General features: G+C 36.8%; 1 protein-coding gene across 4 annotated transcripts in view; it reads right to left on the reverse strand.

Moving 5' to 3' along the window:
- Nucleotides 1-27926, reverse strand: part of ATP6V1C1 (ATPase H+ transporting V1 subunit C1) — a 38689-nt gene extending 10763 nt beyond the window's left edge. Inside the window, exons 1-9 of one of the 4 annotated variants that reach the window (XM_063079628.1) lie at nucleotides 27836-27926; nucleotides 11277-11331; nucleotides 10138-10308; nucleotides 9032-9099; nucleotides 7200-7285; nucleotides 5390-5484; nucleotides 3440-3531; nucleotides 2302-2400; nucleotides 386-454 (exon numbers count right to left, since the gene is read on the reverse strand). In XM_063079628.1, the coding sequence (XP_062935698.1) occupies nucleotides 386-454; nucleotides 2302-2400; nucleotides 3440-3531; nucleotides 5390-5484; nucleotides 7200-7285; nucleotides 9032-9099; nucleotides 10138-10269 (641 nt within the window). In that variant the 5' untranslated portion in view covers nucleotides 10270-10308; nucleotides 11277-11331; nucleotides 27836-27926. Of the gene's footprint in view, nucleotides 1-385; nucleotides 455-2301; nucleotides 2401-3439; nucleotides 3532-5389; nucleotides 5485-7199; nucleotides 7286-9031; nucleotides 9100-10137; nucleotides 10309-11276; nucleotides 11332-27422; nucleotides 27562-27777 lie in introns of those variants that run through there. The other 3 variants (XM_063079629.1, XM_063079630.1, XM_063079627.1) reach the window with 3 other exon arrangements.

Here is a 27926-nt window from a genome sequence, read left to right on the forward strand (position 1 = left end):
CATAGACATAGTAGGTATGCAATAAACAATTAATGGATAATTTTCAGAAGGCAGCACAGTGCAGCAGAAAAAGTACCACACCAGAGACCTGGGTTCTCGTTCTGAACCTGTATGAATGAGATGTATTACTCTGGGCAAATACCTCACCTCACTGGCCTCAAACTCTACAGCTATAAACATCAGGGCATCAAACAGATTGCATCAAGTCCCTTCCAGGTCTCAAATTGTAACCAGAGTTAATAGAACTCGCTTACAAGGTGAAAATTATGGTTCTAAAACTGTAACTTTATCACAAAGGAAAGACAGAAAGATATTTCCTAATCAAACATTCAAATTATAAAAGGAATTCTAGAAAACAAACGGTTTTACAACGACTACTACTTACTTGCTAGACCTTGGAACTACCATTTCAGCTAGTGTTTCATACTGCTTAATCCAGTCATTGTGGTTTAACCTGCAGAAAAAGTACAGTAAGCATTGAAAGAGAGAAACAAGTCCTACTTCCTGCCATATCCAGGAAGAAAAAAATATAGAGCAAATAGGAAATCTGGCTACAGTAAGCGTACCTCAAATCTATTTAACAAAAAGCCCAAGTTTCCTACTGAGAATGCATTTCAGATACACTGAGTGAAGCAGGAAACACAGACCACCCTCTGGTATCCAGTAAGTACTGCGAAAGAGGCACACTCTAGAACTAAGTCTAGGAAGGAAGTAAAGCACAGTATAGATTCTAAATCATTTTCAGATTGTTCAGTTGATATGTACTATGCCTCATTTTTTAAAAAAAGAAAAAGGCTATGCTGAAATCACTATTATTTCTATTCTGTGGACATTCTGAATGGCTGAATAAAACTATATTTACAGAAAGCAATGAGCTACCAGAAAACAATGAGCAAATGGAGTGACAGTAAACTATGTTGCCATGGACATTGTGCAACAACATCCTTCTCTAAAGGTTATCACAGGCTTCTGGGAGTGTGGGAGAGAGAACTATGCTTGAGATTTAAAAAAAAGAATTATGGTGTTTGTAGGCCCGGATATAAAATAATTTCTATGTAAGGTGTTCTAGGTCCTATGTTTTAATTACAGAGTACAGAATATTATGAAAATTTCTAGTTTTATACACAACTTTTAAATAAAGACTGAACGAGACAAGTCTTTTATCTAGGCAAAGATTATCCTCCTACATAGTATAAAAGCACAGAAACACAGAAGTTTATTATAACTAATCAGTGTTCCAGTATAGGAGGGGAAGGTATGTAACTAAAATACAAAATAAAACTTCTGGAACCAAACCCTTAGTTTTAGGCCCTTCTCCATGGGCAAAGAAAAATCCAAAAGTCTGCATACCGCAGTAAAGGGAGAAAAATGCAGAGGTCAGATAATACTGTAGCCACTGCAAATTCCATGGAGGTGCTTTTTCTCCCCTTTCCAGGATGCATCATTTTACAGTATTCCCAGTCTCCTAACCAGATAAAAATACAGAACACAGCAAGAAAGCATTCATGCGATGATGCTCTGAAAAGGCTCCAAACCTCCCACCTCACTTTAGATCCTCTGAAGATTCCTTGATAGCAAGACTTCAGTGTTAGTCAGAAGTGAAACCAATAGAATTACACACACACACACACACACACACACACACACACACCCTTCTAATCTTCCTACAAGGGTCCAAAGGTTTCATTTTACTAAGATTAACTATGATTAAATATTAATTAACACAGAAGGTTTTATTTAAACATAGTCACATTCATTCATTTACATACTGTGTACAGCTGCTTCAGCTATTAACACAAAGTTGACATGACAGAATCGAATAATGTGACAGAGATCAAACGCCTCACAAAATCTAAAATACTACCTGGTTCTTTATAGAAAAAGTTTGTTAACCCCTGATCTAATCCATTCTTTACTTGTAATAAGGTTTAATTCATCTTAACCAAAGATTTTTCAGAAAAATAAATATAAGGACCTTTCTATTTTGAAAAATCTAAAATCTGTATTCTAAAAACATCCAATAATTTAGCATTACTTAATTTTTTAATGAGCCAACTCTACCAAGCTGCTAAATTTGATTTGGAACCTCAATTTATAATTGATATGTCTCCATTACCAGGTTATGAACTAAATTCTACTGTATATGCCACATGACTAAATGTTGGTTGATAGGATGAACACCAAAGTTATATTTCTTTTACACTGGTTTTTATGCAAAACTTCAAACTGCAATACCAGACCAGATACTAACATTTTCTCATGTTATAACACATAAAAACCTTTTATAGTAAGAAGACATACTTGGGAACTACCACCAGTAATGTGATAAGATACTCTGAATCAAGAACAAAGTCATCCTTCTTCACAATTTCTGCTAGACTTCTGGTTAGCAAACTTCCTCTGAGGAATAAGAAAAACATCATTAGTCTGATAATTATGTGCTTCTGTAACACAACAGCAGACTAATCATACTCACATATACTACATATACCTCTCAAGAGAAGAATTAGTTTTAAAATTTTTACTTTATAAGAAGTCAACATTTGGCCAAATATATTCCACCCCTGCAAGCAAAGAAATGTCAACATTTATCAAAATCTGCCTCTAGTGTCTACCTTGTGTTTGCTTTAATTATTAAAACTCAGCTCTTCTCTTGATTACATATGTAATATCTTGACTGGGAAGTGCTACTCATTACATATCGATTTAAGTCTATTTCATCGTAATTATGAAATTATGTCATCTAGGCACAACCTTTGGTTTTCCTTCATCTCCCTGGGTATCATTTGATACCGGGCAATTTGGGTAAGTTAACCCAATAATCAGCTCTTTCAAATGAGTCTTCATTGGTCTTCCAGTAGTGATCTTCCTATAATGAAAATATCTTGCCCTCTTTGTATTCCTGATGGTATCCAACCAACTCTCCCGCTGAGATATAAATGAACAACTTGAATACATACATGCTTAAGGCTACACTGGAGAACAACCAAAACAAGTGTGTCCTATTTTAAGAAAACTTAATTTGTGAAAAATCTAAACTCGGAAAACAGATCAATTATAGAATTATTACATCATGAAAGGATTCTTCTATAAATTCTATTAAGCAATAATCGCTATGTAATTAAACTATGATTGGATTTAAAACAATTAATTTTAAGACAATTTTTCAGTGAAATATCAAATGTGGAAAGGGCATAAACCAGGACCTGGTTCACAAGTATTATTTATGAAGCAAGTAAAAAAAATCAGCCTCACATCTGTCTATCTGAATTCTGTAAACTTACCTTAATGAACTTTTCTTCATGAAATTAAAAAGAACACCATTTTGATTACACAAACAGCATAAACTATAACAATCTAAACCCCAAAAGTATCTCATTGAGTGCATGCTAATGTGCTTCCCCAATTCTTCATATTCACGTATACTTGATATGCTTACGCATTCTTTCGCTCCAAGTTCTGAAGGTTCCCTTTCAAGTTATTGTATGCAGACGCTCGAGATTTCAGGTCATTATCAATCTGAGTAACTCCCTTCAAAAAAGAAAAAGAAGAGAAATAGGCAAAATTTTCCTAAATCCGCCTCTACTAAAATGCAATTAAAGTGGTTAAACTTTACCTTCTACAGAAAAACACCACTAGCTTTTTTGTTTTCTTTTAAGCTTTTATTTAACACAGTTGAAAATTCAGAAGTTTTTTTTAATTGAAACATAGTTGACTGTACATATGTGTGGGGTACAGAGTTGAATATCAACACCTGTGTGCAATACACCACCACTAGTTTCTGATGTGACCTATTTCATTTTTAATATAAATTCCATATGAATCTTTTCTACTAAAGATAATGTTTTATTCTACATGTATTTTAATTATTACTACTATATTACTTCTTAAACCATGGAAATAAAATCTAGGTCACTGGGTTTCGAAATTACTAATTAAAAAGGCTTCAGTTAACAAGGTTGAAGGATTTATTTCCAAAAGGAACTGAATTACACAGAGTTTTGTTGTTACAAACTCCACCACAGGTTGAGTATCTCTAATTCAAAAATCCAAAATCAGAAACGCTCCAAAACCCAAAACTTGCTGAGCACTAATGTGCTCAAAGGAGCACTGACATGACACTCAAAGGCAATGCTCACTGGAGCATTTGAGATTTCAGATTTTCAGGTTAGGAATATCAACCAACATACATTCTGCAAATTTTCCAAAATCCAAAAAATCTGAATGTGAAACACTTTTGGTCCCAAGCATTTCAGGTAAGGAATACTCAACCTGTATTATTATGCAAAATATTTCCTCAATGAAATTAAAATTGTAGCTGAGATTACAAAAGTAATTTCTCAAAAGATGACTGAAACTACTAACTACTTAGGGAGAAAACACAAAGTAGATTTAATATTTAAAGAACTGGTTTCAACTAAGCTCTACCATTATTAGTTGGGTAGCACTAGGGTCAGTCACTTCACCTCTCTGAGCCTGTTTCCTTATCTATAATAGAATCAGGAAGCAGAAGATTAAATCCTTGATAAGGATCAAAAGAAAATAAGATCAGTCATAGTAAGAGCACCACTTTATATGATCAAACCGCTCATTTTAAAAAAAATTATATAAGACATTAAACTCTTTGATAAGTCCATTCATTTACACTGTACAACTAAAGTAACTGGGAGATAAGCAAAGTGTCCGATAATTTAAACCATAGTTTTGCCCCAGCCAGGTCATCAAGACTGCTGGCAAACAATTAATAGTCCTTGTCTATTTTGCCTCATTATAGTTTCTGTTAAGACTTTTATATTTTCTCTCAAGCTCAAGGACTTCTCAATATAAAAAGAGCTCTTAACTTAGATTCATAGATTGGCTTCAGTATCCATGTACTTTCTGAAACTGTAAATAAAAGCATGTAGTACATGAATACGGGCATTTTTTTAGGCAGAGGAACAATACTAAATAGTCAGAAGGGGTGAAGAGAACCCATAAAGATTAATGTCTTAACAAGTACTGCACATTAACATATTTGAGTGACTACTATCATCTTCCTGAATGACATAAATCTTTAATAAATTTCAATTTCCTATTCTACATGACCTGTTACCTTTAAAATTTGTATAAATAATAATTATAGAATTTTAAAGTTTCTTTTTACTTAAACATTATTGGTGCAATATAAGTTAATCACATAAATAAGTAAACTATACAATTTAGATAAACTACACATGAAAGTGTTACACTTTTTAACATCTTTAACATCTAAATGTCTTACCTCCTGTTTGTATCTGTAACATAATTAAATTGCTTGTTGAAAACCTAGAAAGTATTTCATAGCTAAATTATAAAATAAACAAAGCCAACACAAATCAAGGCATACTACCTGTGTCAATTTTTATCTTACCTTGGCAATTATTTCAGAAATATTTTTCAGGGACTGCTTGATTGGATATTTGGCCATATCCCACTGGAACCTTGTTATATAAGTAACCAAGTCAACTGAAATAAGGAATAATTACTAAAGAGAAGCAACAGAATTTATTTTACAGTTTTTTTATAGAGCAATCCATTTTTTTTATTGAAACATAATTGATCAGAGCAATACATTTCAATGCTGAAATTGGCATTGAGAAAATCAGCAAAAATGTCAATTGAAAGAAGAGTCCTAATAAATGTAAAACTATATTAAGTAATATGAGTTAATAAAAATTTTTACCTTGTGATTTCTTCTCCTTACTCAAAATTTTATATATCTATATTAATATGCTCCTTCTAATTTGATGACTTAAATGGAATATGTACATATCCATGATATGCCTCATATGTAGAAGAGACACAAAGATTAAGAAGAAACTACTTCAAATTGTCTCTTCAATAAGTAGAATCTGATAAAAGTATGTTCTTTGACAACTTACCCAAACAAATTGAAAATAAACTTGTCTGTTAAAACCATGTGATGACTGTTTCTAGAAGCCTACACTTCAACAATCTTCAAAACATGGACTCTTTCACTTTTGAATGGAAAGAATAAGAAATGTAGAGCCAAGAGACACTCAACAGCTAATTCCCAAGAAATTCAGTAATCAAAACAACTTTACCCCTTAAGTCTAATGGGACCAAGGTCAGAAAAACCAAATGTCAAGTACGGCAAAGCTAACTGACAAAAGTAATTCATATCAAAATATCTTTCTCCTCAATTTCTCCTTACATAATACCAATGAGTCAACAGATAATATTTCCAAAAGCAATTTTAGATGCACTGTCATACAGACTGTCAATGGCCATTCCACCTACTAGACTGACTGCCTAGTTTCATGAAATACCTAGAAGATCATCAGTAAAGGCACCATAAATTAACATATCTATCTTCTGTCCCCCGCAAAATTAACAGAAACAGCAAACAATTAGATCAGATCACTACTATAATACAGAGCAAGAATAAATTACTATATTTTAAACTAATTAAATATATATTTATTGAGCATCTATTACTTGCAAGAAGAAATGAGATTAGAGGAATACTGGATTTAAAATACAGTGACCTTATCACAGCAGGCAATACAGTACATAAAGAAAAGAAAGGGTTATTTCCTATTATAATGACATATCACTAAAGATGAACCTAATTTAAAATGAAGCAAATGCTAAAGTGTTATTTCATAAGAAAACAACAAATACAAGCACAAATGACAATGAGGTTAAAGCCATCTTTATAAAGCCATTATTACATACAGCAAACCGTATGTAAATATTAGCTTTTAGCTACAGAGAAGTCAGCAGATTATTTTATGGGTACTAGGTAAAGAAATGCCTTATTTAACTTTGAATGGAGGAGACATTACTCTGCAATAAAATTAATCATTCCTATTCTAAGTCTTTAGCAGTTGGATGCTATTAAATACAAAAAGCTAGAGAAAACAGCATGTATTCAACTAAAACAATGCTGAGATATATAACCTGGAAAGTTACTTGTAAATATGAGTTGACAGATAGATCCCGGAAAGAACTAAGGTAAATCTTTGTGATATCACTTTTGCAGAAGACTTGACATATTATAAGCTATATTATATATTATGTTAAACTGTCTTACATAACATTATATTTTAGGGGACAAGATACTTTCAGTATCATCAAATTCAGTAATAATAATAATTAAAATACAATAACAATTATCAAAACAAAAACAGTTATCAAATCATAAAACATTGGCTTACCTCCATTGGCCAAAAGATTCTCCTGAACTTTATCTTTACTATCCTCCAATACATCAGCCATGTATTGAGCCACTTTCTTAACCACTCTGGGAAGAAAAAAAAAAAAATCAACAACCATTTTTAAGAAAAAGACCTAAATTCCATGCTATACAATTAATATATTACATAAAGACATGAATTTGACTACATATGTTCCCATTATACATATCTATATGATATAGAAAAAATGGGTCCTATCCTAAAATGTTTTAAGGATAAAATAGACCAACATTTTGTTACATGCAAAAATTAACTGAATGCTGTAAGGTTTTATGGAGACTACATGCAATGTGTTTATTAGTCCACAAAGAAAGTAATGGGAAGCTAGTGAGAAACAGTCTATAAAGAGCCATATAGTATCTGCTAAGAAACTGCAACAATGGATCTGACTGCAAGGTCCAAGAACAAATGAAAAGGCAGGGAATCGGCATTCACCATGTACCTATTATTACATGCCAGACACTGTGCTTACTTATGAAAGGTATCCAACAGGCAATAGAACATAATGAAGAATGAGGTCCTACATTATTTGTCCATGAACTATTTACTGAGTTTCCACTATTTACAAGGAGCTATACTGTAGAGGAAACCACAGAGTCAAAACTACCAAGGTATCTTCATATGACCTTTTCAATCCCTTCATTTTATAAGTAAGACTCTGAGGTATAAAGAGAATAAGTAACTTATTCAGAGTCACAAGACCAGTCAAGCTGATGGCAGAGCTGTGACTAGAAATATGGTGTCTTGACTTTGAGTCCAGTGTTCTTTCCCCCATTCCATGTCTGCCTCTAGGCCCTAGATGCAATTCAAAATTATACAAGACAAAATCATTACCCTGCACTGCTTAAAATCTAATTGGAGAAATACAAAAATATGTAAATGACTAAATACAAAACAATCTGAGGTAAGTGTCAGCTGAGATTACCAGGTTACAGACAGAAAAGGATAAAGGAAAAAGGGATCATTTCCAGTTACTAATCGTATAGTCAAGAAAGCATAATGGTTCATGAGGGGGCAGTGAAGGATACAAATGGGTTTGAAAGGATGGTTACAAGGGAAGAAAGTATATTCTTGCCAAGGGGCATCATATGAGTCAAGATAAGGAGAGGTGGAAAAGCAGTGGGCAGAGAATGGTGAGAGGTCCAGAATGACCAAAGTGGCATGCTCAGAAGTATGAGAGCTTAGGCTACGAAGGTGGCGGGAGACTGGACTGCAGACAGGTAGCCTCTGATGACAGACCCTAGACAAAGATGTAACATGGTTCAAACAGCACTTAGGACAATTATTCTGATGGCCAGTCACAAAAGACCATGTATTGTATTCCATTTATATGAAACATCCAGAATAGGCAAATCTATACTGTCAGAAAGTAGGTTAGTGTGTGGTGGGGGACAGGGAGTGACTGCTAATGGGAACAGGAACAGGTCTTTGAGAGGGTGATGAAAACCTTCTAAAACTGATTGTGGTAATGGCTGCATAATTGTGACAACACTAAAATCTGTGACAATACTAAAAATCATTGAATTGTACACTTTAAACAGGTGATTGCGTGGCATATAAATTATATCTCAATAAAGATATTAAAAAGAGAATCACCATTTTCACACTTCAAACGGATGCATTTTATAGCATGTAAATTATACCTTTATAAAGTTGGTTTACAAAGAAAAAAAAAGTCATTTTCTAAAACCACCCCAATAAGCAGAGTATACCCCGATGATAAACCCAATGTCTAGGTAGCCTGATAATAGTGTCTCCCATTTTGCTCTGCTCCATGTATGTAAGTACATTACCCTTCTACAAACGCATCCAGTTTAGCCAGTTCATCTGACAAGCCAACCAATACATCCAGCGTGCCAACCTAGAAGGGAAATACAGCATTTTATTATTTAGGTTTCATTTGTTTAATAAGATGATAGAACATTTGATTTGAAGGGCCCACAAATCTTAAGCTCTCTGTATTTTACTTCATAATGTGTAAGTGTGGTTAAAAGATATTTGCCAGACATTTCATGTACAAGATAATCCTCTAATTCATGGGTACGAGCTCTACTTAAGATGTGAAGACTCCTCAAAGGCAGGCCTGTGCTTGTACTGTTCACTGACAGTGGGTCTTTTGAAGTTCTGGTTAACAACATGGGCTGTTAAGCAGGAGATCCGTGGGTATGCATCAGAAGGTCTGTAACTGAATTTGTACACAAAACTGCGTGTAAATGAGCATGTTTTAGAGGAAATGTCCCATCTCAAAGAAATCTGTAACTCCAAAAATATTAAAAACCTGTAATTTTAACTATTTCTTAAATGAATGCTGCCTCTGACTGCCTCACTTAGTTACCAGCAAAATGTAATTATCATGATCTCTTCCATTCTTTACAAAAGTTCAGTCAACTGATTACTAGCAGCCTACTTCACTTTGAGGTTGCTAGATTACTGATCTTTAATAAATGTTAAACAGATTAACTAAATTAAATAACTAGATTAGATTTGCCAAGTATGATTAAGTAGGTGCTATTATGGAAACACATTTACAATGTTAGTCAGCATAATATGAATTTAATAACAGAAAAACTAATTCACTGTGATATTTAAATATATATACAACTAAAATTTTTCCCTTCTGAAAATCATATTTGTGAAAATAATGTATCAAATATTTTCATAAGATTTCTCATTACGATTTAGAAAAGCACATAAAAGTCTAAGTAGAAAAAGATGTTATTTCATTTTGGTAGTTTACTTCTAAAAATCTCAAAAGACAAGATACACTTTAAATTAAGCCCATGGCTAGAGATGAAAGAGTTTTCTTCTGAAGGATCCTTGGGTATCTCACTTCTACCAAAAGAAAACTGGCCCTCCTCTTGAGGATGAACTCATACACTTTTGCATATTGCAGCTTCACCTTTAAGTCAGGAATGTTGAACTTGGAAGTGACAGCAAGATTATTGTTCTTTGTAGTTGCTGCATGCAGTTTCTCCCATGTTTGCTGACAGGTTTTCTCCCCAGGAGCAGATATGAGCCAGAACTCAGTCATGTTTGCTACCAGGTATTTCTTCCAAAATCAAGAGAGACTCTGAAATGTAAGATGAAACAAAAAAACATTGAACATCATTTGTTTCTAAAATGTTTTAGAGTCCTAGGATGAGTGATAAAGTATAACCTGTTTCAAAACTAATCTAGCAATGGCATATGATCCCAAGCAAAGTCAAATTTACTTACCTGGAAGTAAATCCATCTAAACAGTCAAAGGTGATTTACTTATGATACTAGGAAAAAGAGATGACAAAGACCTAATACATGAAATACCTAATTTTTTAAAAAAATTATAAAACATTCTAAATGGGAATTATTCAAGAAGTGAGATTACCCAAAATACCAGCCACCAATAGTTTAATTCAACCAAGGAAGTTGGAGATCACAAATTTATAGTTTTATCTTAAACTTTGAAACATACAATCAAAATAGGAAATAAGAAAAACATGCATATCTTTTACCTCTGAGAAAGAATTTCACTGAACCAATGTATTTGAACACTAGTCACAAAATATACTTACTGCACTGGTCTTGCAAATCCTACAAGGTCGGTCAACTTGGTGGTTAATTCTAATCCACATTCACCCAAGGGAATTCTCCTTAAATCCCTGATGCTTGCAAAAAAAAACCCTCCAAACAAAAAACAACATTCTTGCCAGTCTGTCTGGCTATTTTAAAATATAAGACTTTTGTTATGGGGATAATAAACATCACTGGATCTGAATGAGAGAGAGAGAGGCTGTGGATCTCTCTTTCCAAAGAGTCGCATTAAAATACATTTAACTCTTCTACAATCTTTTTTCCTCTCCCCTCCTCCATCTCACCCTCCCTACACATGGAGTAAAAAAAACCAAAGTACAGAGATAAATCAGAATCTAAGAAGCTAAAGCACACAAACACAAAATAACTCATATAAACGAAAATATTACAGTATTATTATTTCTACTTTAATGTGCCTTCATGAGAACCACCATAAGCTTTCTACTACCACTGCTCTTTTAACCTCACCTGAAACTGGAATTCCATGTCTGTAAATCGGAAATAACTATCTTGCAAAGTTGTCCTGAGAACAAAATCAGATAATGAATGTGAAAGGACCTTGTAAATTTAAATTTCCTTTAAAATACAAAGTATCACAATAATCAAAAAATAATAAAAATATTATAATAGACTTTCATAATTTCAGCAGCCCATTTTAAAGTAATCCTATTCATTATAATACCATTGGAAGTGAACTTAACATAGATGCCTTCCTATATACTCGTTATTTTTTCTGTTTATAGAGCATTTACCATATACTGGGTACTGCTCTAAATGTTTTATACATTACCATCTCAATTAATCTTCCCAACAACTCTATGAGATAAATATCATCCTCCCCATTTACAGATAAGAAACTGAAAACTCAGAGAAGTTAAACTGGTATAAATATAAATGGTGGTATTAAAATGAATATCTCAATAAATTGTACTCTAAGATGATTTTTCCAACATTACTAATGAAGTTGCACCTTCATCATCCCTCAGTAACAAGAGCTACACTTCGTCAAATGAAAGAGCTATACACTTCACCAAATGGCCAACAAACTGAACGCGGGCTAGTTACCAATGGCTAGCCTAAAGTACTAAGTCTGGCCAGAGAACAACACAGCTTAACTGGCCATCCAAGTATGGAAGCCACTCATGAACACCAAGCTCTAATGAGCACATTCAAAGACAAGCTTTGATTTAAAAACAAAAGCAAAAACAAAATACTCACTAGCCTACCTGAGAAACTTCAAATGTTAAACTTCAAGGCTATCACATATCACACTAACCATATTCTCTCCAATCTGATTTTTTTTCACTCAACCTATTTTTAGAATTATTCATGATGATCTATGCAGGTCATTCATTTTAATTTCTATATGATACCCTATTCTATGAATAACCTAAAATTTATTTTAAAATTATTTAAATTATTTATTTTAAATTATTTTAGTTAAGATTTTAGTTTATTATACGAACAAACCGAAATTCATACATTATTTTCCTTCTGGAAGGATTGTTAAATTGTTTTTACTTTTTTGCTATTATAAACAATTCTGCAGTGAAAAACTTTGTACATATCTCTGTTTTTGTGAAAAGAGTTTCCCTAGAACAGATAGGAATAACTGAATTGCAAGGTATGATCATGTGGTAGATTATCTTCAAACATGGAGGCAACATGTCTTTCCATGATCCTATGCAATGTGATTTTGCCATTCCTTCCACCTAAAGGTGGAGGTGGCCTTGTGCTTGCTTTGACCAATGAAACACATGAAATCCACACCATGACAGCAGGGCCCAGGCCTCAAGAGGCCTTGCAACTTCCCTATCTGTTTCTCATACCACTGCTCTCAGAATGCTATGCATGGAAACCAGTCTAGCCTACTGGAAGATAAAAGGGCCACATGGCAGACAACCAACAACCAGCACAACTGCCAGACACGTGAAGGGGGCCATCCTGAACCTTCTGGCCCAGCCAACCTCCCCGCTGAATGAAGCACCGTCAAAGAGCTCACATGAAACAAGCAGAGGGATCACCCCAACTCAAGAATAAAAAGAAATATGAAAACACTGAAGCCACTAAGTTTTTTGTTGTTGTTGTTGTTTTTTGTTTAATCATAATTGATTATACATATTCTGGGCGTTCAACATTGACATATGTTGATTAAATCAATATTACTAGGATATATTTGGTTACAAATCGTACTTAATTCTTTATGCCCCTTGTCTAATCTCTCCCCATCCTCGTTTCCCTCTCCCCTCCCACCTCTGATAACCCTAGATTTCTTCTCTCCTTCTGAAAGAGTAATGGTTACTCTGTTGATTTGTTGCCTAGATGATCTGTCCAATGCTGAGAGGTTCAGATACCCCGATATTATTGTAGAGCAGATGCTTTTTCTGTCACTCTGGAATGGGCTATGTGAAGAGAGACATCCTCTTCTTTGGTCTCTGCTGGTGACTCTCCTTGCGTCAATGCATTCCAGTGGCTTGCAGACCGTCTGCGTGGTGGTTGTGCTGTCTAGCCACTTTTGCAGCAGCCGCAGTTATTACGGTGGCTATGGTGGGCCACGCATATGGAGGTGATGTTTTTGGCATGCTCTTTGGTGCTGGCGGTGTGCCTGGTTGTGGGAGGGAGGGGGGGTCTGGTTCCCGGCTCTGTACCTCAGGTCCCTGGGCAGGCCCCGAGACACTGGTGGTATGCCCAGTTGTGAAGCCACTAAGTTCTGAGGTGGTTTGTAATGCAGCATGAGATAAGACACAGACCACTGCCATCTCTACTGGGTATTGCCAAATTGTTCTCCAAAGCTGTTACCAACTTAAGTTCCCACCTGCAGAGTATGAATTTAAATAACACACAATGGTATATGTGGTTCATAATTAAATACGTTCAGAAAGTACAAAAACATGCATAAGAGAAAGGGGCTTTAGTTTTTTATGTAAGACTTTATTTCTTTTAAAAAAGATCTGAGGCAGGGCCGAGCCCGTGGCGCACTTGGTAGAGTGCTGCGCTGGCAGTGCGGCGACGCTCCCGCCGCGGGTTCGGATCCTATATAGGACTGACCGGTGCACTCACTAGCTGAGTGCCGGTCACGAAAAAACGACAAAAAAATAAAAATAAATAAAATAAATAAATAAATAAAAAAAATAAAAAAATAAAAAAGATCTGAGGCAAAAATGGCAAAGTATTAATACCCATTAAATCTGGATAGTAGATGTCTATTAATCTGCAATAATATTCGATTTTTTTCTGTGTATCTGAAATATTTCACAATTAAATATTTTTAAAACTGTTATAACAATTTGTTAAAATATAACACTGCTTAGCAAATTTATAAAAAATACAATTTTAGTGAACTTTCAAACAGAATATTCAAATAATAATCTAGTTACCAAATTAATCCTCTAAGCACTTTTCTGGTTTTCCCCTAGTAGAAATGTTTTCTAATCTGTTTATATCCTCTTAGGAACAAGTATAAATATACTCACCACGAACCTTTTTGATGTTTTGGAATTTTTTTAAAGAGTATTTTTGGGTCAATATATTCAAAAATTCTAATTGTATAATATTGCAAGGGTAGGAACTCAGGCTACACTGGCACTAATTCCAGAACCTATCTCAGGAAGTCACTTTTTAAACAAATTCCTATCGCTTCTCAGCCTTTTTGCTTAGATCAAGTGTGAAACAAATTCCTGATGTAATGTTGTGGGTCTATCTCCTGCCTTTCTGTCGTCTCATTTCTGTTCTCAGCTGCACCTGAGTCACCTCACCTTAAGCTGCTCCAACACTTGCTACCCTTTCACTTTCCTTTGGCCACTTTGGCCTTGGCTATTTCCCAGTCTCTCTAGTTTCTTCCATCTAATACTCTGCACTTACCAAATCTAGCTTTTTTAGCCCAAACACCACTCATAAGACTACCTTGAACTTTAAAGTTCTCAGCTTATTAGAGAAAGCACCTTTAAACCTCTTTCAGTAATCCAGATGTTCTAAGTGATGGGTAGTTCTTGAAAAATGAAAGTTCTATTTTAATTATTTTATACAAGTATTTATACAATACTTTATTTAGGTATATTTGATGACACATTTTTATACTTCCTCTCCCCCCAAAATGGTAGGTAATGAAATGGATTGTTAAATTCTTCCTAGTGTTAAATTATCTAAACTGCAGCTTCTGTAAAGGCTGTAATGGTATGAGCTGTTACAGTAGATGTCACTATCATATCATTCAGAGTTCCAAAAAATCTTTTTCATCCAACAGGTTTCCAAAGGATTTGAAGAAATAAGAGGGCCCCATCTTCTCATCTGCAAATAGCACTTGTCCTATCTACTTCACTGAGTTTTTATCAAGATCAAAGGAAACAATGTCATGAAATATTCTAAACAAAACTATACTCCAGAAATATTTAGGAAAATTATAGTAAGTTCTCTAACTATAACTGGAGGCCTCTCTAGAGCCTAAAGTACTGGGAGATGAGGAGGAAAGGAAAAGGTGCCTTCTATGGTTGGTACTATACACTACTCATACATGATCTTATTTAATTCTCACAACGACCCTATGAGATAGGGAGTAATACTCAGAGAAGTTAGCAGTTTACCCAAGGTCACACAACTGGCAGATGGGGTTCAAATCCAGTTGTGCTAGATTCTAAAGACCCAAGTTCTCTCCATTGTGTCCCACTAGGAGAAAAGAATGTTCTGCACTCAAGAGTGCCTGAACTCTCCTATTTGAAGAGACACGCACATGTAAGTTTAGACACCTTTGCTTTACGTTTAGTTCCAGGTTTAGATCACCCTGTAAGTCCAGAAAATTCTGCTAGATAAAGGGATCTGAGCTTCCTTTTCTTCTTTTCTTTTCACCCAGGATCATCACAATCTCTAAAATAGCATCACCCAGCATCCAAAACTATCCTACCTCCTAAAAGAAACAATGATTCTTCCAAACAGAAAGAAAAAAAAAATTAGAGATTCAAGAGAATTGCCAGATCACAGAAGCAAGAACACAAATTTTGGAGTCTCACAATAGTTAAAACCCTCACTCTACCCCCCTACTGTTTCCCTCACCTGTAAAGTGGAAATATCACAAATCTCTTCACACAGACGTTAGCAGAACGAATAAAATGACATACCTAGACCTTCTCTTTCCATGTGGCCACCCTTCCTGGGTGTTGGGAAAATAGAATAGTTCGGTCAGGGCCCTCACCTCAGGTTCAGGTGGGTTTGGTTCAGCATTCTGTGTAAGCGTGTGCGTGTGCGTGTGTGTGTTTTAGTGAAGTAGGCGGGCAGGCGTTGACCTCGGGCATCCGCCCAGCACAGCCATGCTTTCCAACCTACGGCTTCCAAGGACCTTCTGGCTGGTTACCTAGCTCATAGACCTGCATGAAGGGGTCTGGTGACCCAGCCTGGCGTATGAAGGGTTTGTCACCCAGTATGTGAGTGGGCTTGGGGTGTCTGGGAACTCTAGATCCAGCCCTAGCTCAACAACTGGCCCAGTCAGTGCAGGATTACCAGCAGGTAAAAGAGCCCGACAACTAGCGTGGTCGTGTAGCTAGACACTGGGGGTGACTGTATTAGTTGCTGCTCAACCCATCTGACCTTCCAAGGCTCTCCCCAGTGCCCAGGTGAGAAATATTCTGTTTACTTATACCTAATAAACACAATCATTATGCACTTATCACAGTATCCTCCCTCACATTTTTATACTTTTTTTTAACTGACACATAATAGTTGTACATATTTATCTCCAAATTTACAACGTATTTTCCTGTTTGCTTTAGTAGGAAATTCTGAAGGACCAGAATCATATTTTCTCCTCTGTGAAACCCTAAGACCCAGTATACCCAATTCTTGCCAAAGGCAGGGATTTAAAAAATGCTTGTTGAATAAGTAAATGAAATGCAAATATAATAATCACCTTGAACCAATCAAAAAGTCTGATTACAGAAAAAATAAGGGTCCAGAAAAATATTCTAATCATGTTTTCTAAAAGTGTTTTTAGGGGGCTGGCCCATGGCTCACTTGGGAGAGTGTGGTGCTGATAACACCAAGGCCACAGGTTCGGATCCCTATATAGGGATGGCTGGTTAGCTCACTGGGTGAGTGTGGTGCTGACAACACCAAGTCAAGGGTTAAGATCCCCTTATCGGTCATCTTTAAAAAAAAAAACAAATAAAAGTGTTTTTAGTTTCATTTTTATTTAGAGTCTTTAAGAAAACAAATCCTTACTTTTGAATAGTTTATAAATCAAAAACTGATAAAGTTGCAGGTTCCTAAGTAAGCCTTTGTCTTATTTCAAGGGTGAATTCAGCCAAAAAATAAAACAAAAGTCTTGAGAAAAAACCTATCTGTACTTTTGGCAAAGCCCATGGCCTCAATTCTTCTAGGCCTCATCAAAGCAAACCAACCATACAAAGAGGCTGATGGGAAAGACAAGCTACTTAAGCACATGAGGATGAATGTAAGAACTGCTCAAGACAATAGCATGAACAAGATTTTTGCAAAATCTGTTTTCTTCTGTTTTAAACAATGTCCACCGTTAACCTATGACTTACACAAGTCACACAAAAATTTTTTTCCTTAAAATTTAAGAACAATTTACGCTTAGTTCCTAACAAAATTTATCTCTGCAGATGAGTATGTTTTTGTTGCTTTTTTTTTTGGTCAGAAAATAAAATCCATGTTGCTAAACACATTTCCCTTTTTCTCTCAGCTGCAAGAAAACAGTGAGTCAAAATGGCCACTGGTTATTGACTCACCAGGAACCTGGACGTCTCCACCTCCTTCAACTGCTTCCAATTACTTCTGTTTTTATTCCTAATTATTTCCCTTTGTTTAATCTTGTATACTGGAAGCCAGGCATAAATATAGGCAAATCATATGCTAAACAGAGGAGAACATTATTAAAAAGGCACACTGATTAAATGCTGGAGTTCCTCAAGACTCAGACCCAGGGCTACATCCCTCTCATCTGTGTGTGTTACATGTGCATGTGTACAAGTGTCTCTCCTGACTGACCTTCTTTACACTTTAGGAAATTCCAGTCTAGATGCCAGACACTTTCCTAAATTTATATCTCCAGGCCAGGCCTCTTTTGCAACAACTAAAATAGTACCCAACCAGTATCCACCTCTGACTACAAGACATTTCCAATTGGGTATCTCAAAAGCAACTAAAACCCAACATTTCTTGTCAAAACTGAGTTGACTTATTACTGAGTTGGAGGATTTTGATCTTAATATAATTTCCTTGTGATATATACATACATATATATAGAGTTACACATTTTCTCTTAGTCGGTGGCTTGCCTTTTCTTAATGGTACTTCTGAATACGTTTTCAATCTGCCAATGTCCAATTCATCAATTTTTCCTCTTATAATATATGCTTTCTGTGGCATATGAAAATTTGCCTACCCCAAGGTCACAATTATTTAACCTGCTTGGAGTTTGTTGAGCTTCTTGGATCTGTGTTTATAGTTCTCACCAAATTTGGAAAATTTTCGGCCATTACTGTCTTCAGATTTTTTTTCTGCTTCTCCTCTCCCTTCTTTTCAGAGAAAATCACAAGGATGCTAAACCATTTGATGTCCCACAGGCCACTGTGCTTCCATTCAGTTTTTCAGTTTTCTCTCTGCCTTAGATCAGATTGTCTCTACATCTTCTAGATTGCTATCCTTTAGAGTATCTAATCTGCTATTCACCTCATCCAGTGAATATTTCAATTCAGACGTATTTTTCTGCTAAGTTCCATGTTTTAAATTCTTCCATTTCTTTCCTCATTATGTTCATATTTTCGGTTAAATCACTGTGCATATTTAAAATTCACAACGTTACACTGTTGGTCACTGGATTCTGTTTTAAGACTTGTACTTTGTTTGGAAGGCAGTTCAGATACATGAGGATCTGCCTGATTCACTCCAGGCTTGTTTTTAAACTTTGTTAGAATAGAGTCTAAAACTTTACTCTAGGGCTAATTTAGTTGTATTACTAAGGTCTGATCTTTGGGGGATTCTACTGTGTGAACCAGGTATTGAATAAGGTCTCTCCCCCTTATGAATTCATATGCCTCCCAGCCCTGTGAGTTCTGGCAATTGTTCAATTGAATGCTCTCATTCTTTGCTGGACCTCCAAAAGAAACCCTTATATAGCTTTCTGGTGGTTACTTCTCTGCTCATACTCTCTGCCAATCTGACCTGCAAATTCCAGCCAGATAAGCCTTCCCCAAATCCAATCTCTTCAACTCAGCAAGACCACCATGCTCCGCTTGGCTTTCCCCTTCCCAAAGCATGGTGCAGAGTGTGTCCGCAAGGAGAAAACCAGAGGGCTTACAGAGCTCACTTCATTTGTTTCCCTTCTCTCAGTTCCAGTTCTGCCTGTTGTCCAATGCCTGGAAGCAGTTTTCATATATCTTGTCCAGGATTATAGTTGTTTATGACGGAAAAGCAAGTCCAGTACCAGTCACTCCACTGTACCCAGAAATTGAAATCTCACCTAGTTTTGCTGTACAAATTATTCATGAATGCTTGGTTTTGCTAATTGTTCTGTTTCTATGTACAAATTTGGACACAACCTCCCAGCCTCTCTCAGCCCCATGTTTTAACATTTAATTGAAAACAGAACTAACAATGAACACCAAAAATTGAACAAGTCTACACTGAAAGACTGAAGTAATGCTGTGCTTGTGAAGAATGAAACACAACACTACACATGTATTGCTTGGTAATGAGGGAAATGTTCAGTTTTGTTTAAAAAAAAAAAAAGAATAGATGCAGCTTGAATAAATGTCACACACACTCATATATATGCCATTAATTTGCAAAGGTATGGCATGCCTTCTTGACAGATATAATATAAATTCATTTAAAAGCATTATTAAACTATAATTTGTCGTCATTAATAAAACATCTAAAATATATTTTAGATATATTACATCATCTATATCTAAAATAATATCATATGAAAGCCCAAAAAAATTCTGTGGATTTAAAAAAAAAAAAAGATGGACAATTTCTGGAAGGCAATTTGTTGATATTTACCAAAAGCCATAAAATTGTGCATATCCTTTGACCCAGCTATGCCAACTTTAAGAAGGAAAATAAAGATATGTGTAGGAATAAACATTAAATTATGGAAAAGTGGTTAATACTTACCTGTTAGGAGAAGATTATGAATGTTTTCATTCTTTCTGTATATTCCTCTTTCCTAATTTTGTAATAATGAATTACTATATGTAAACACCAAAAAAAGAAAAAAAAAAACCCCACACCTTATTAGGGCAGATCCTCATGCTTGAGAATGCTGAGAAGTTTAGACATCATTAAAAAGCACTATAACAAAGAATCCTGGAGATAATATGAGAGGGCAAAGCTGGTCAACAGCACCCATGTCTGAAGCATGAGATCAAGGTTGGTGAACATCCTTTTCATCTCACTGGGAATTACAGCCAGAGAAAACCCAAACGCCGACTTCGGGAAGTACAAAGATGGTCAGAGCACTGTGCTGAGAATATGAAGACTTGCAAATTAACCCCAGTTCTGCATATCATTGTCTGCATATATTTCTTCATTTGTAAAGTGAGAAGACTGGATTACGATACTAAGGATCCTCTTCTGCTATGTTCATTCCCTGAATTTATCCTGGGTGGGGCCCAGGACTCTTTTCTGCTCTCTTCAGTCCCTCAGGTAACTCTAGTGATCAGCCAGGTTTCAGAACCACGGTACTAAAACGGGCATTTCCATGATCATATAGCAAGTATAATGTTGTAAGAAACGGCAATACTCTTTAATAAGATAGTTAAATGTCATATTGTCATTATCAAGAACCAAACAGTATTGTTAGTTCTGTAATACAAAAATGATTTTTGCTGTGTGGAGTTTAGAAATCTCAAACACATCAACGCACTTTTTGCAAGCTTTCAATGTCAACTTACAAACTTAAAAAATAAGTCAATAGTAATATAGAATATAATGAAATGTGGGTAAACTCTCGCTTTGCTCAAGAAATGTACAATTTAAAAAGGACAGAATATAAAGGACTGTAAATGCCCTAAGTACAAATAACAGGTAGCTTTGTTACTACAGTGTAGAGCCAATTAATTTCCAAGACTTTTCCTCAAAAAGTTTTTCCTCTCTTGGTGACAGAAGGCTGAATAACCCACAAAATCATTTGCCCCAGTCCTGCTTCTTTCTTGTAAATAAAACTCAAATCTGCCAATCTTCACTGTCATCACTAATAGTGTCCTTATCTGAGTTTTTCTGCCTTATCCTCACAATCTTCCTGAAGTTTCTTTATACATCTTGACCTCAGACCTGAACTTAGTTCTCTTTCCTACTTTGTGTCTGCTCAGATAGTCCATTTACACAAAACAACTTTTCTCTCCCCATTTAACAAACTCAAACTACCCTTTTTTTTTTTTTTTTTTTTTTGGTCTTTTTCGTGACCGGCACTCAGCCAATGAGTGCACCGGCCATTCCTATATAGGATCCGAACCCGCGGCGGGAGAGTTGCCGCACTCCCAGCGCCGCACTCTCCCCAGTGCGCCACGGGCTTCACCCCTCAAGCTACCCTTAACAAAATAATTTTCCCAACTAAGTCCATCCATGTACCAAACCCATTAATGTAATTCCAACTACCTCCCCCTCAACACAGACAACCATTTAAACCCAAATAATTAACTACAGTATGGGAGACATCTATTTTGTGTTTTGTCACATATTTCTTATTTGACTATAAATATTTTCAATTTAGGATCATATTATTTACCTCACAAAATGTTTTGCATGCTTAAGTCCCCAGATTTGTGTTAGACTCTGAGAAGCAAAACAAAATGTAGTTCCTGTCCTCAAAGAACTTACAATCAGGGATGGGGTGACAAGTCTATGTAAGTAAGTAGGTCTATGTATGTGTACAGAGGGGTCAGAGGGAGACTTCAAGCAGTTAGAAGAAACCTCTGCCAAGACAGAAAAAATCTCAGCAGAATATACTAGACACAAAAGAGAAACCCCAGTCAAAGTTTTAAACACTTCTACCTTGTTTGACTGCAATAAGTACACTGCTTTAAAAAAAAAAAATGCAGTAACAATTATTTTTCAAAATGGGAGGAAGGAAAAGTGGGAGGAAAGGAGAAAAGACAGGTAAACCCAAGTCCAAAGTTCTGGCACTGTTTACTTACTATATCTCTCACTTCTGGGAGTTCAAAGTGCTGTGAACTATTTTCTTACCACAATTGATTTGAAAGTAAAATAAAAACAATAAAGCAATAACTATCACAACAACACAAAAGGTGGGGGCAATAGCCTGAACAGATCTGCTAGCACTACTTTTGTGAACGGAAGGTATGAGCCCTACAAGGGCAACCACAGAAAACAGTACAGCACTCCAGTAAGTGCTCCAACACTTAACTGATTTTAATGCTTTCAAGAAACCAATACTGTAGTCTCTCAAATGCAATCACATTTCATAGTAAATTAAATTTCACAATAAATTAAGCCTGGAAGGTGGTCTGCATGAAAACTGCCTTTTCAGTTCTTGAAAATACCAAGTTTACTATTTCAATGGCTCATTTCAACAAGCAAAAGAAGGCATACCTCAGATATCAGCAAAATATCACATTGCCTTCCAAATGTGCACATCAACTTCTAACAGAATTGATCAATATGAAACATTACCACAATCCATTCATTTAAAAAAATTGCCCCATCCTACCTTAGAAATCATTAACGTAATACAAATTAAAAGGATAACTGTTTCCTCTTTGAACACAAAAATTCTATCCTTTAAAACAGAAGCATCTTAACTGGGACTCTGGGAGGGACTTACTCATAACTTGTTTAAATGTTTCCAATAACTAAAAAGGGGATTTTTACCTTCCAAGAAATATTTCCATGATTCATATATAATGAGATTTTAAAACCGTCAGAACATACACCTTCACTAAATAAATCTTAACTTTTGCATGTTTTGTTTTCAACTGAAACAATACTTACAAATGCTCTATAATCGTATTAAAGACTACCTGAATTTTGTACCATAAATATACTTAAATATAAAAGGCAATTTCATCTTTAATAGATATATTTTATAAGCAACCACCATCTTTTTAATTCCATAGTTGGTGAGAAGTAAATTTATGAAAGCAAAGCCTTACTTTCACACAGATGTCTATCATAAAAACTGAAAACATGTTTGGGATGGGTGGGGAGGTAACAACACATAATACAATGCTGGAAATTTTCTAGTAATTTCTGGTAACACTGGCTAAATTGGCACACATAGCCAGTAGGGCACTGTAGTACACCTAATACTAAAAGTAATCATCAGAACCTTCCTGGCTCCCAGAGGCTCCCTCTCTGCACAGGAAACTCAGCGGTGACCAGGGAGCAAATAATTCCTTCCATGCCAGGGGATTCCCTCAATCTGCACTCACGGCTCCCAACATGTTACTTCCCTTTTCTTTGGGACTGGTAATTTATAAACCTGCTAGAAGCTGCTGCTATTTCTAAAACAATGTATTGTAGCCTGAAATTCAAGTTAAAGACTTAAAATAAGTTAGTTTTCCCCAATTCATGACTCTATTAAGCTTGAGATTCCGTTTACAGGTAAAGACAACCCACTCACTGAATGTGCACTATGTGCTGTGCCCAGGGATAAGCACTTGGATATGCTAAGCAACTTTGTACATAATTCCTTCAAAGTAGATATTATCACCACCCCCACTTACAGATGAAGAAACAGTTAATGAAATTATTTGCCCAAGGTCACAGAGTTAGTTACTACATTTCATTTGGACTAAGGGGAGCCTATTTTGAGTTATTTCTGCAGTTTTCGCAACAGACCAGTTCCTCAAAGAAATATTAGAATAGTTTCTGCAGTTTTATACTGAAGGAGTTACATTAAAACATCAAAAACTGAATTCTAATTACTTGAATGCAATTATATGCTCATTTATTAAACTACTATTCTTAACCTCTGTATCCCAAACATCCATATTTGTCCAACAAATAAATGATGGCACCACATGCATGTTTTGCAACCAAATGGTACCTGTTTCCTCCAGGAGAAGTTTGGAAATGTATAGGAGTATTTTTGGGTTGTCCCAAAGTGGGGGTCACTAATCAGCATTTAGTGGATGGGGGCTAAACAAAGGACAGTCTTGTCCAAAATGCCCATAACACTCATGCAGAAACACTAAACTACAGGCTGGTTCAAAAAGAAAATCTTTCATGGTAAAGTTAATCCATCTGTTAATCAGCTTAATTTACAAACAACTTTTTATTCATCAGAAGTCTGCTTAAAATACCTTAGAAGACACATGAATTTCTTTCTATAAAACACCATTTTTGCATTTACCTGACATTTTATTTTCAAATACACACACACACACACACACACACACACACACACACACACACACACACACACACACACACACACACACACACCCACCAACCTCATTTTAGATATACTGTACAGCTAATGCTCCGCGTTTCCCTGATGTAATCAAATCACCTCTCCTTTACTGACTACCTGGCTCATTTTTTAACTCAATATATGTACAGCACATTTGCACAGTGATATAATGTTGCAAGTAGATTTCCCACTGGAAAAGAATTTTGTTTCATTATCAAGAATATAGTTTGAAATTTCCAGTTCCAAGGATCACCTGTCAATAGGAAATTTTAAACTGCCCTGGCTCACTTCCTGAGCTCTTTCCAAGGGCACTATGCTAATAGTTTCTACTATGTCTGAAAAGCACTGATGAAATAGAAATCTAACATGAATTAATGTATAACTAAAATGATATACAATTCCACATCCAAAAGGTGAAAAAAGATGTATCTTGCAGATAGATGAGAATATGTACAAAAACAAAACTTAACTAGGAGGTACTTAGTCAAAACTGTAGTTACTCCTAAGCAGAATCATGTTCAAAAGACTCACTGGATTACCAGGAGACCCTTTTGCAAAGGTTTATTTTGGCATTTCAATTTTGCTCTTTGGCCAATGGAATTATTTCACAAGTTGTGGAAATAATCACAGAATCAGATTTCTGAAGCCCCGAAATCTTTCAGTTTGTAAAAACTCATGTCAATGAGGCTCCTAAGGCTAATATACCAAAAACTAAAAATGAGTATTTCCTGCCCAGTTTTAAAAGCAGAATTACACTAACCACCTAGCTCTCAGCATTTAGTTAGATCCCAAGTACGGTTTCTTTAGATTTTATCTAGTCCCTGCAAGGTATACCAAAAGAGTAAAAGATCCGGGAGTTCTGAGACACAACCCTGAGGCTCAGTCTTCAGCACAATATGAGACTTGTTCGTTGCCAAAGAACCGTGATTGACAACAACCTGAGCACTTTCAGTTCACCTGGCTGCTCATTATCTCCTCCAGCTGAACAGTAAATTGAATAGCTTTACCCAAGCTTACAGAGAACCAGTTTCAAAAGCACAGACCACCACTGCCAAATCCCTTGAAGCTCTCCTACTAGAAAAAGTTTACCAGAAGTGCTGAATTAAAGATTAAAACGCACTTCAAAAAAATCACCCTTCTCTCTAGATGTGATTGTGGTAAGTAATGTGTAGATAATCAGTAGGAACAATACATACATCAGCAGTCAGAAAACCGTGGAAGTTATGCCAGACTTAGAAAAATCACTTCACCTTTCTAGTTCCAAGGGTCTAGATAGGTGCCTATGTATACAAGGAATATAGTATTTTCATCTACCACCTCGAAAGACCTATGAGAACGAAATAAACATGAAGAGTAGTTGATTCCTCCCTGTGACTAACCACATTTCAATAAAGACATTATAGGGCCGGCCCATGGCTCACTTGGGAGTGTGTGGTGCTGGTAACACCAAGGCCATGGGTTCGGATCCCTATATAGGGATGGCCAGTTAGCTCACTTGGGAGAGTGTGGTGCTGAGAACACCAAGTCAAGGGTTAAGATCCCCTTACTGGTCATCTTTAAAAAAAAAAAAAAAAAAAAATTATGAAAGGATAAATTTGAAAGGCCAAAACAAATTTTTGCAAAGGAGTCTTCCACCAACCCCAAAATGATCAAGCCTCCCCTATGTACTTCAGGGCTGCCCCTGGTAGTTACAACTACTCTTACTGAAGGGTGCAAATAGAATCATTCTTTCCCTTCCCCAACTCCTTAGCCCCTCTGAGAGTGAGTACAGTTAAACATTCTGAATTCCTCAGCGGAGAAATAAGATATGTTGCCTTCAAATCCTTCGGTGGATTACAACAATGTGCCCCTGAGCTGGTCTCCCTTCATTCAGTTTTGCTACTCTCCACATTCTCCACAAAATTATCTTTTCAAAAGTCACAGTCTGACTCACTCCAATGCCCGTAATCTTCACTGGCTTCCCTCCACCTTTAGGAAAAAGCAGTGCTGGGCCTCACCCCAGCTTTCCCCACCTGCCTCTCTCACATCACTCCCTCCCCTCCCGTTTCAGCCATGCTAGTCCTCCTACAACTTCTCCAAAGCTGTATTCCTCCTCACGTGTCATAGCCTTGACATATGCTATTCCCTCAGCCTGGAATGTTCTTTCACTCACATCTTCACATCCCCTTTTCCAATCTCAGGTGAAGTCATATTTTTAGCAAAGCCTTCTTTGAATTTTCCAAAAAGGCCATGTCCCTGGAAAACTCTTTCACACCATTCTTATTCCTTCAAAGCACACTTCACACTTGCATGATTATTACTAAAATCCATCTCCTCTGCTTGACTGTAAGCTGAGGCCAGAGACCCTGTTTGTTAAACTCTAGCATCAGCACTGTGCCTGGCATATGTGCTCAATATACCTTAGTTAATGAATAAGTAAATGAGTATCATTCAAGTCCTCATTATCTGATCCCACCAACTTTATTTCCCACTTCTCCACAATGCAATCCACCACAAACCTACACTTTCCCCTTCCCCAGACGCACTTTCCCCCCTCTCCGAGCCTTCCAATCCTGTGGCTTTCCCTACCTAGAAAGTTCTCCCCTTTTCTCTCAACTTGTTCAAATTCCGCTGGCTTGCCAAGACCCCACTCGAGTCTTCTTTCCTCCAGGATATTTTCCCCAAGCACCAGTTAGACATCTGTCCCTGCTCCACACTTTCAAAGCACTTTCCCCTCTTTTTGATACAACTTCATAGTACTTTAATGTGTTGTGTGACTTCTTCCCCCCCAAACTGACACAAACTCCTAAGGCTCAACTGTTTACATCCCACTTCTCCTCTCCCACAGGAGTGCTAAGTACTGAGCTCTCATTGAAATATTTGATTTTTCCTAACACACCAGATTTTTCCTCTAAAAAGAATATCAGCTTCCCCTTACTCCTGTTTCTTAGATGATTCAATTTGCCTTATGTGACTCTCCCCGCCCCCCCAAAGTTCCCTTTCAGGGTTGTTTTGTTTTTTGCCTACCCTTCCCCCATTCTAAGAAAAAATGGTTTGAGTTCTCCGGATTCTTGTACTTTCCCCTGCCTAGCAGGACCCTCTGCGTCCTCTGTGAGGATCCGCTGCCTGCAGTGAGGGAATTCTGGGCCCTTTAAAAACTGCTATCCCCCTACTCACACACAGAGCATACACCCAGTAAAGGCTCTTGAGCTAGCTGTGACCTCACACACACCACTCCAGATCCTCACCTGGGCCACTCTGTCACATTTCATCCCCTTCAATCAGGCTGCGTGGATTCGCTGTGACCACCCCCCAAAGAGAAAAGTCCAGGACCCGCTGTGTCTCTCCTTCCTGACTCTGCCATTCAGTACCCTCTAGGGCCCTTTCTCTTTTTCTCTCCTTGCTCTTCCTTAGAGACGGAACCTAGGCCCAGGGTTGCAGTGAACCGGCGCCCAGTAAGCAGACACAGCCACCCGGTCAGCTCCAACTCCCACGCCACGGCCTCGGCCCCCGCGCCTGCCCCCATCCCTCCCAGGCGGCGACCGCAGCGCACGCTTCGGCCAGGCCAGGACTCCCCATCCGGGATAGCCATCGCTCACTGACCCAGGAAGGTATCAAACGAGGAAGTGGCAGCAGTAACAAGTATGCGGAGGCAGACAACCTGGCAGACGTTAACGGCTCAGCGCTCCATCCCTCCCCGACCTAAGCTCCGGCCTCACGGTTTCCTCGACCCAAGCGCCCACGGAGCAAGT

The sequence above is a fragment of the Cynocephalus volans genome, chromosome 15, assembly GCF_027409185.1.
Source record: "Cynocephalus volans isolate mCynVol1 chromosome 15, mCynVol1.pri, whole genome shotgun sequence".
In the NCBI taxonomy this organism is placed as follows: domain Eukaryota; kingdom Metazoa; phylum Chordata; class Mammalia; order Dermoptera; family Cynocephalidae; genus Cynocephalus; species Cynocephalus volans.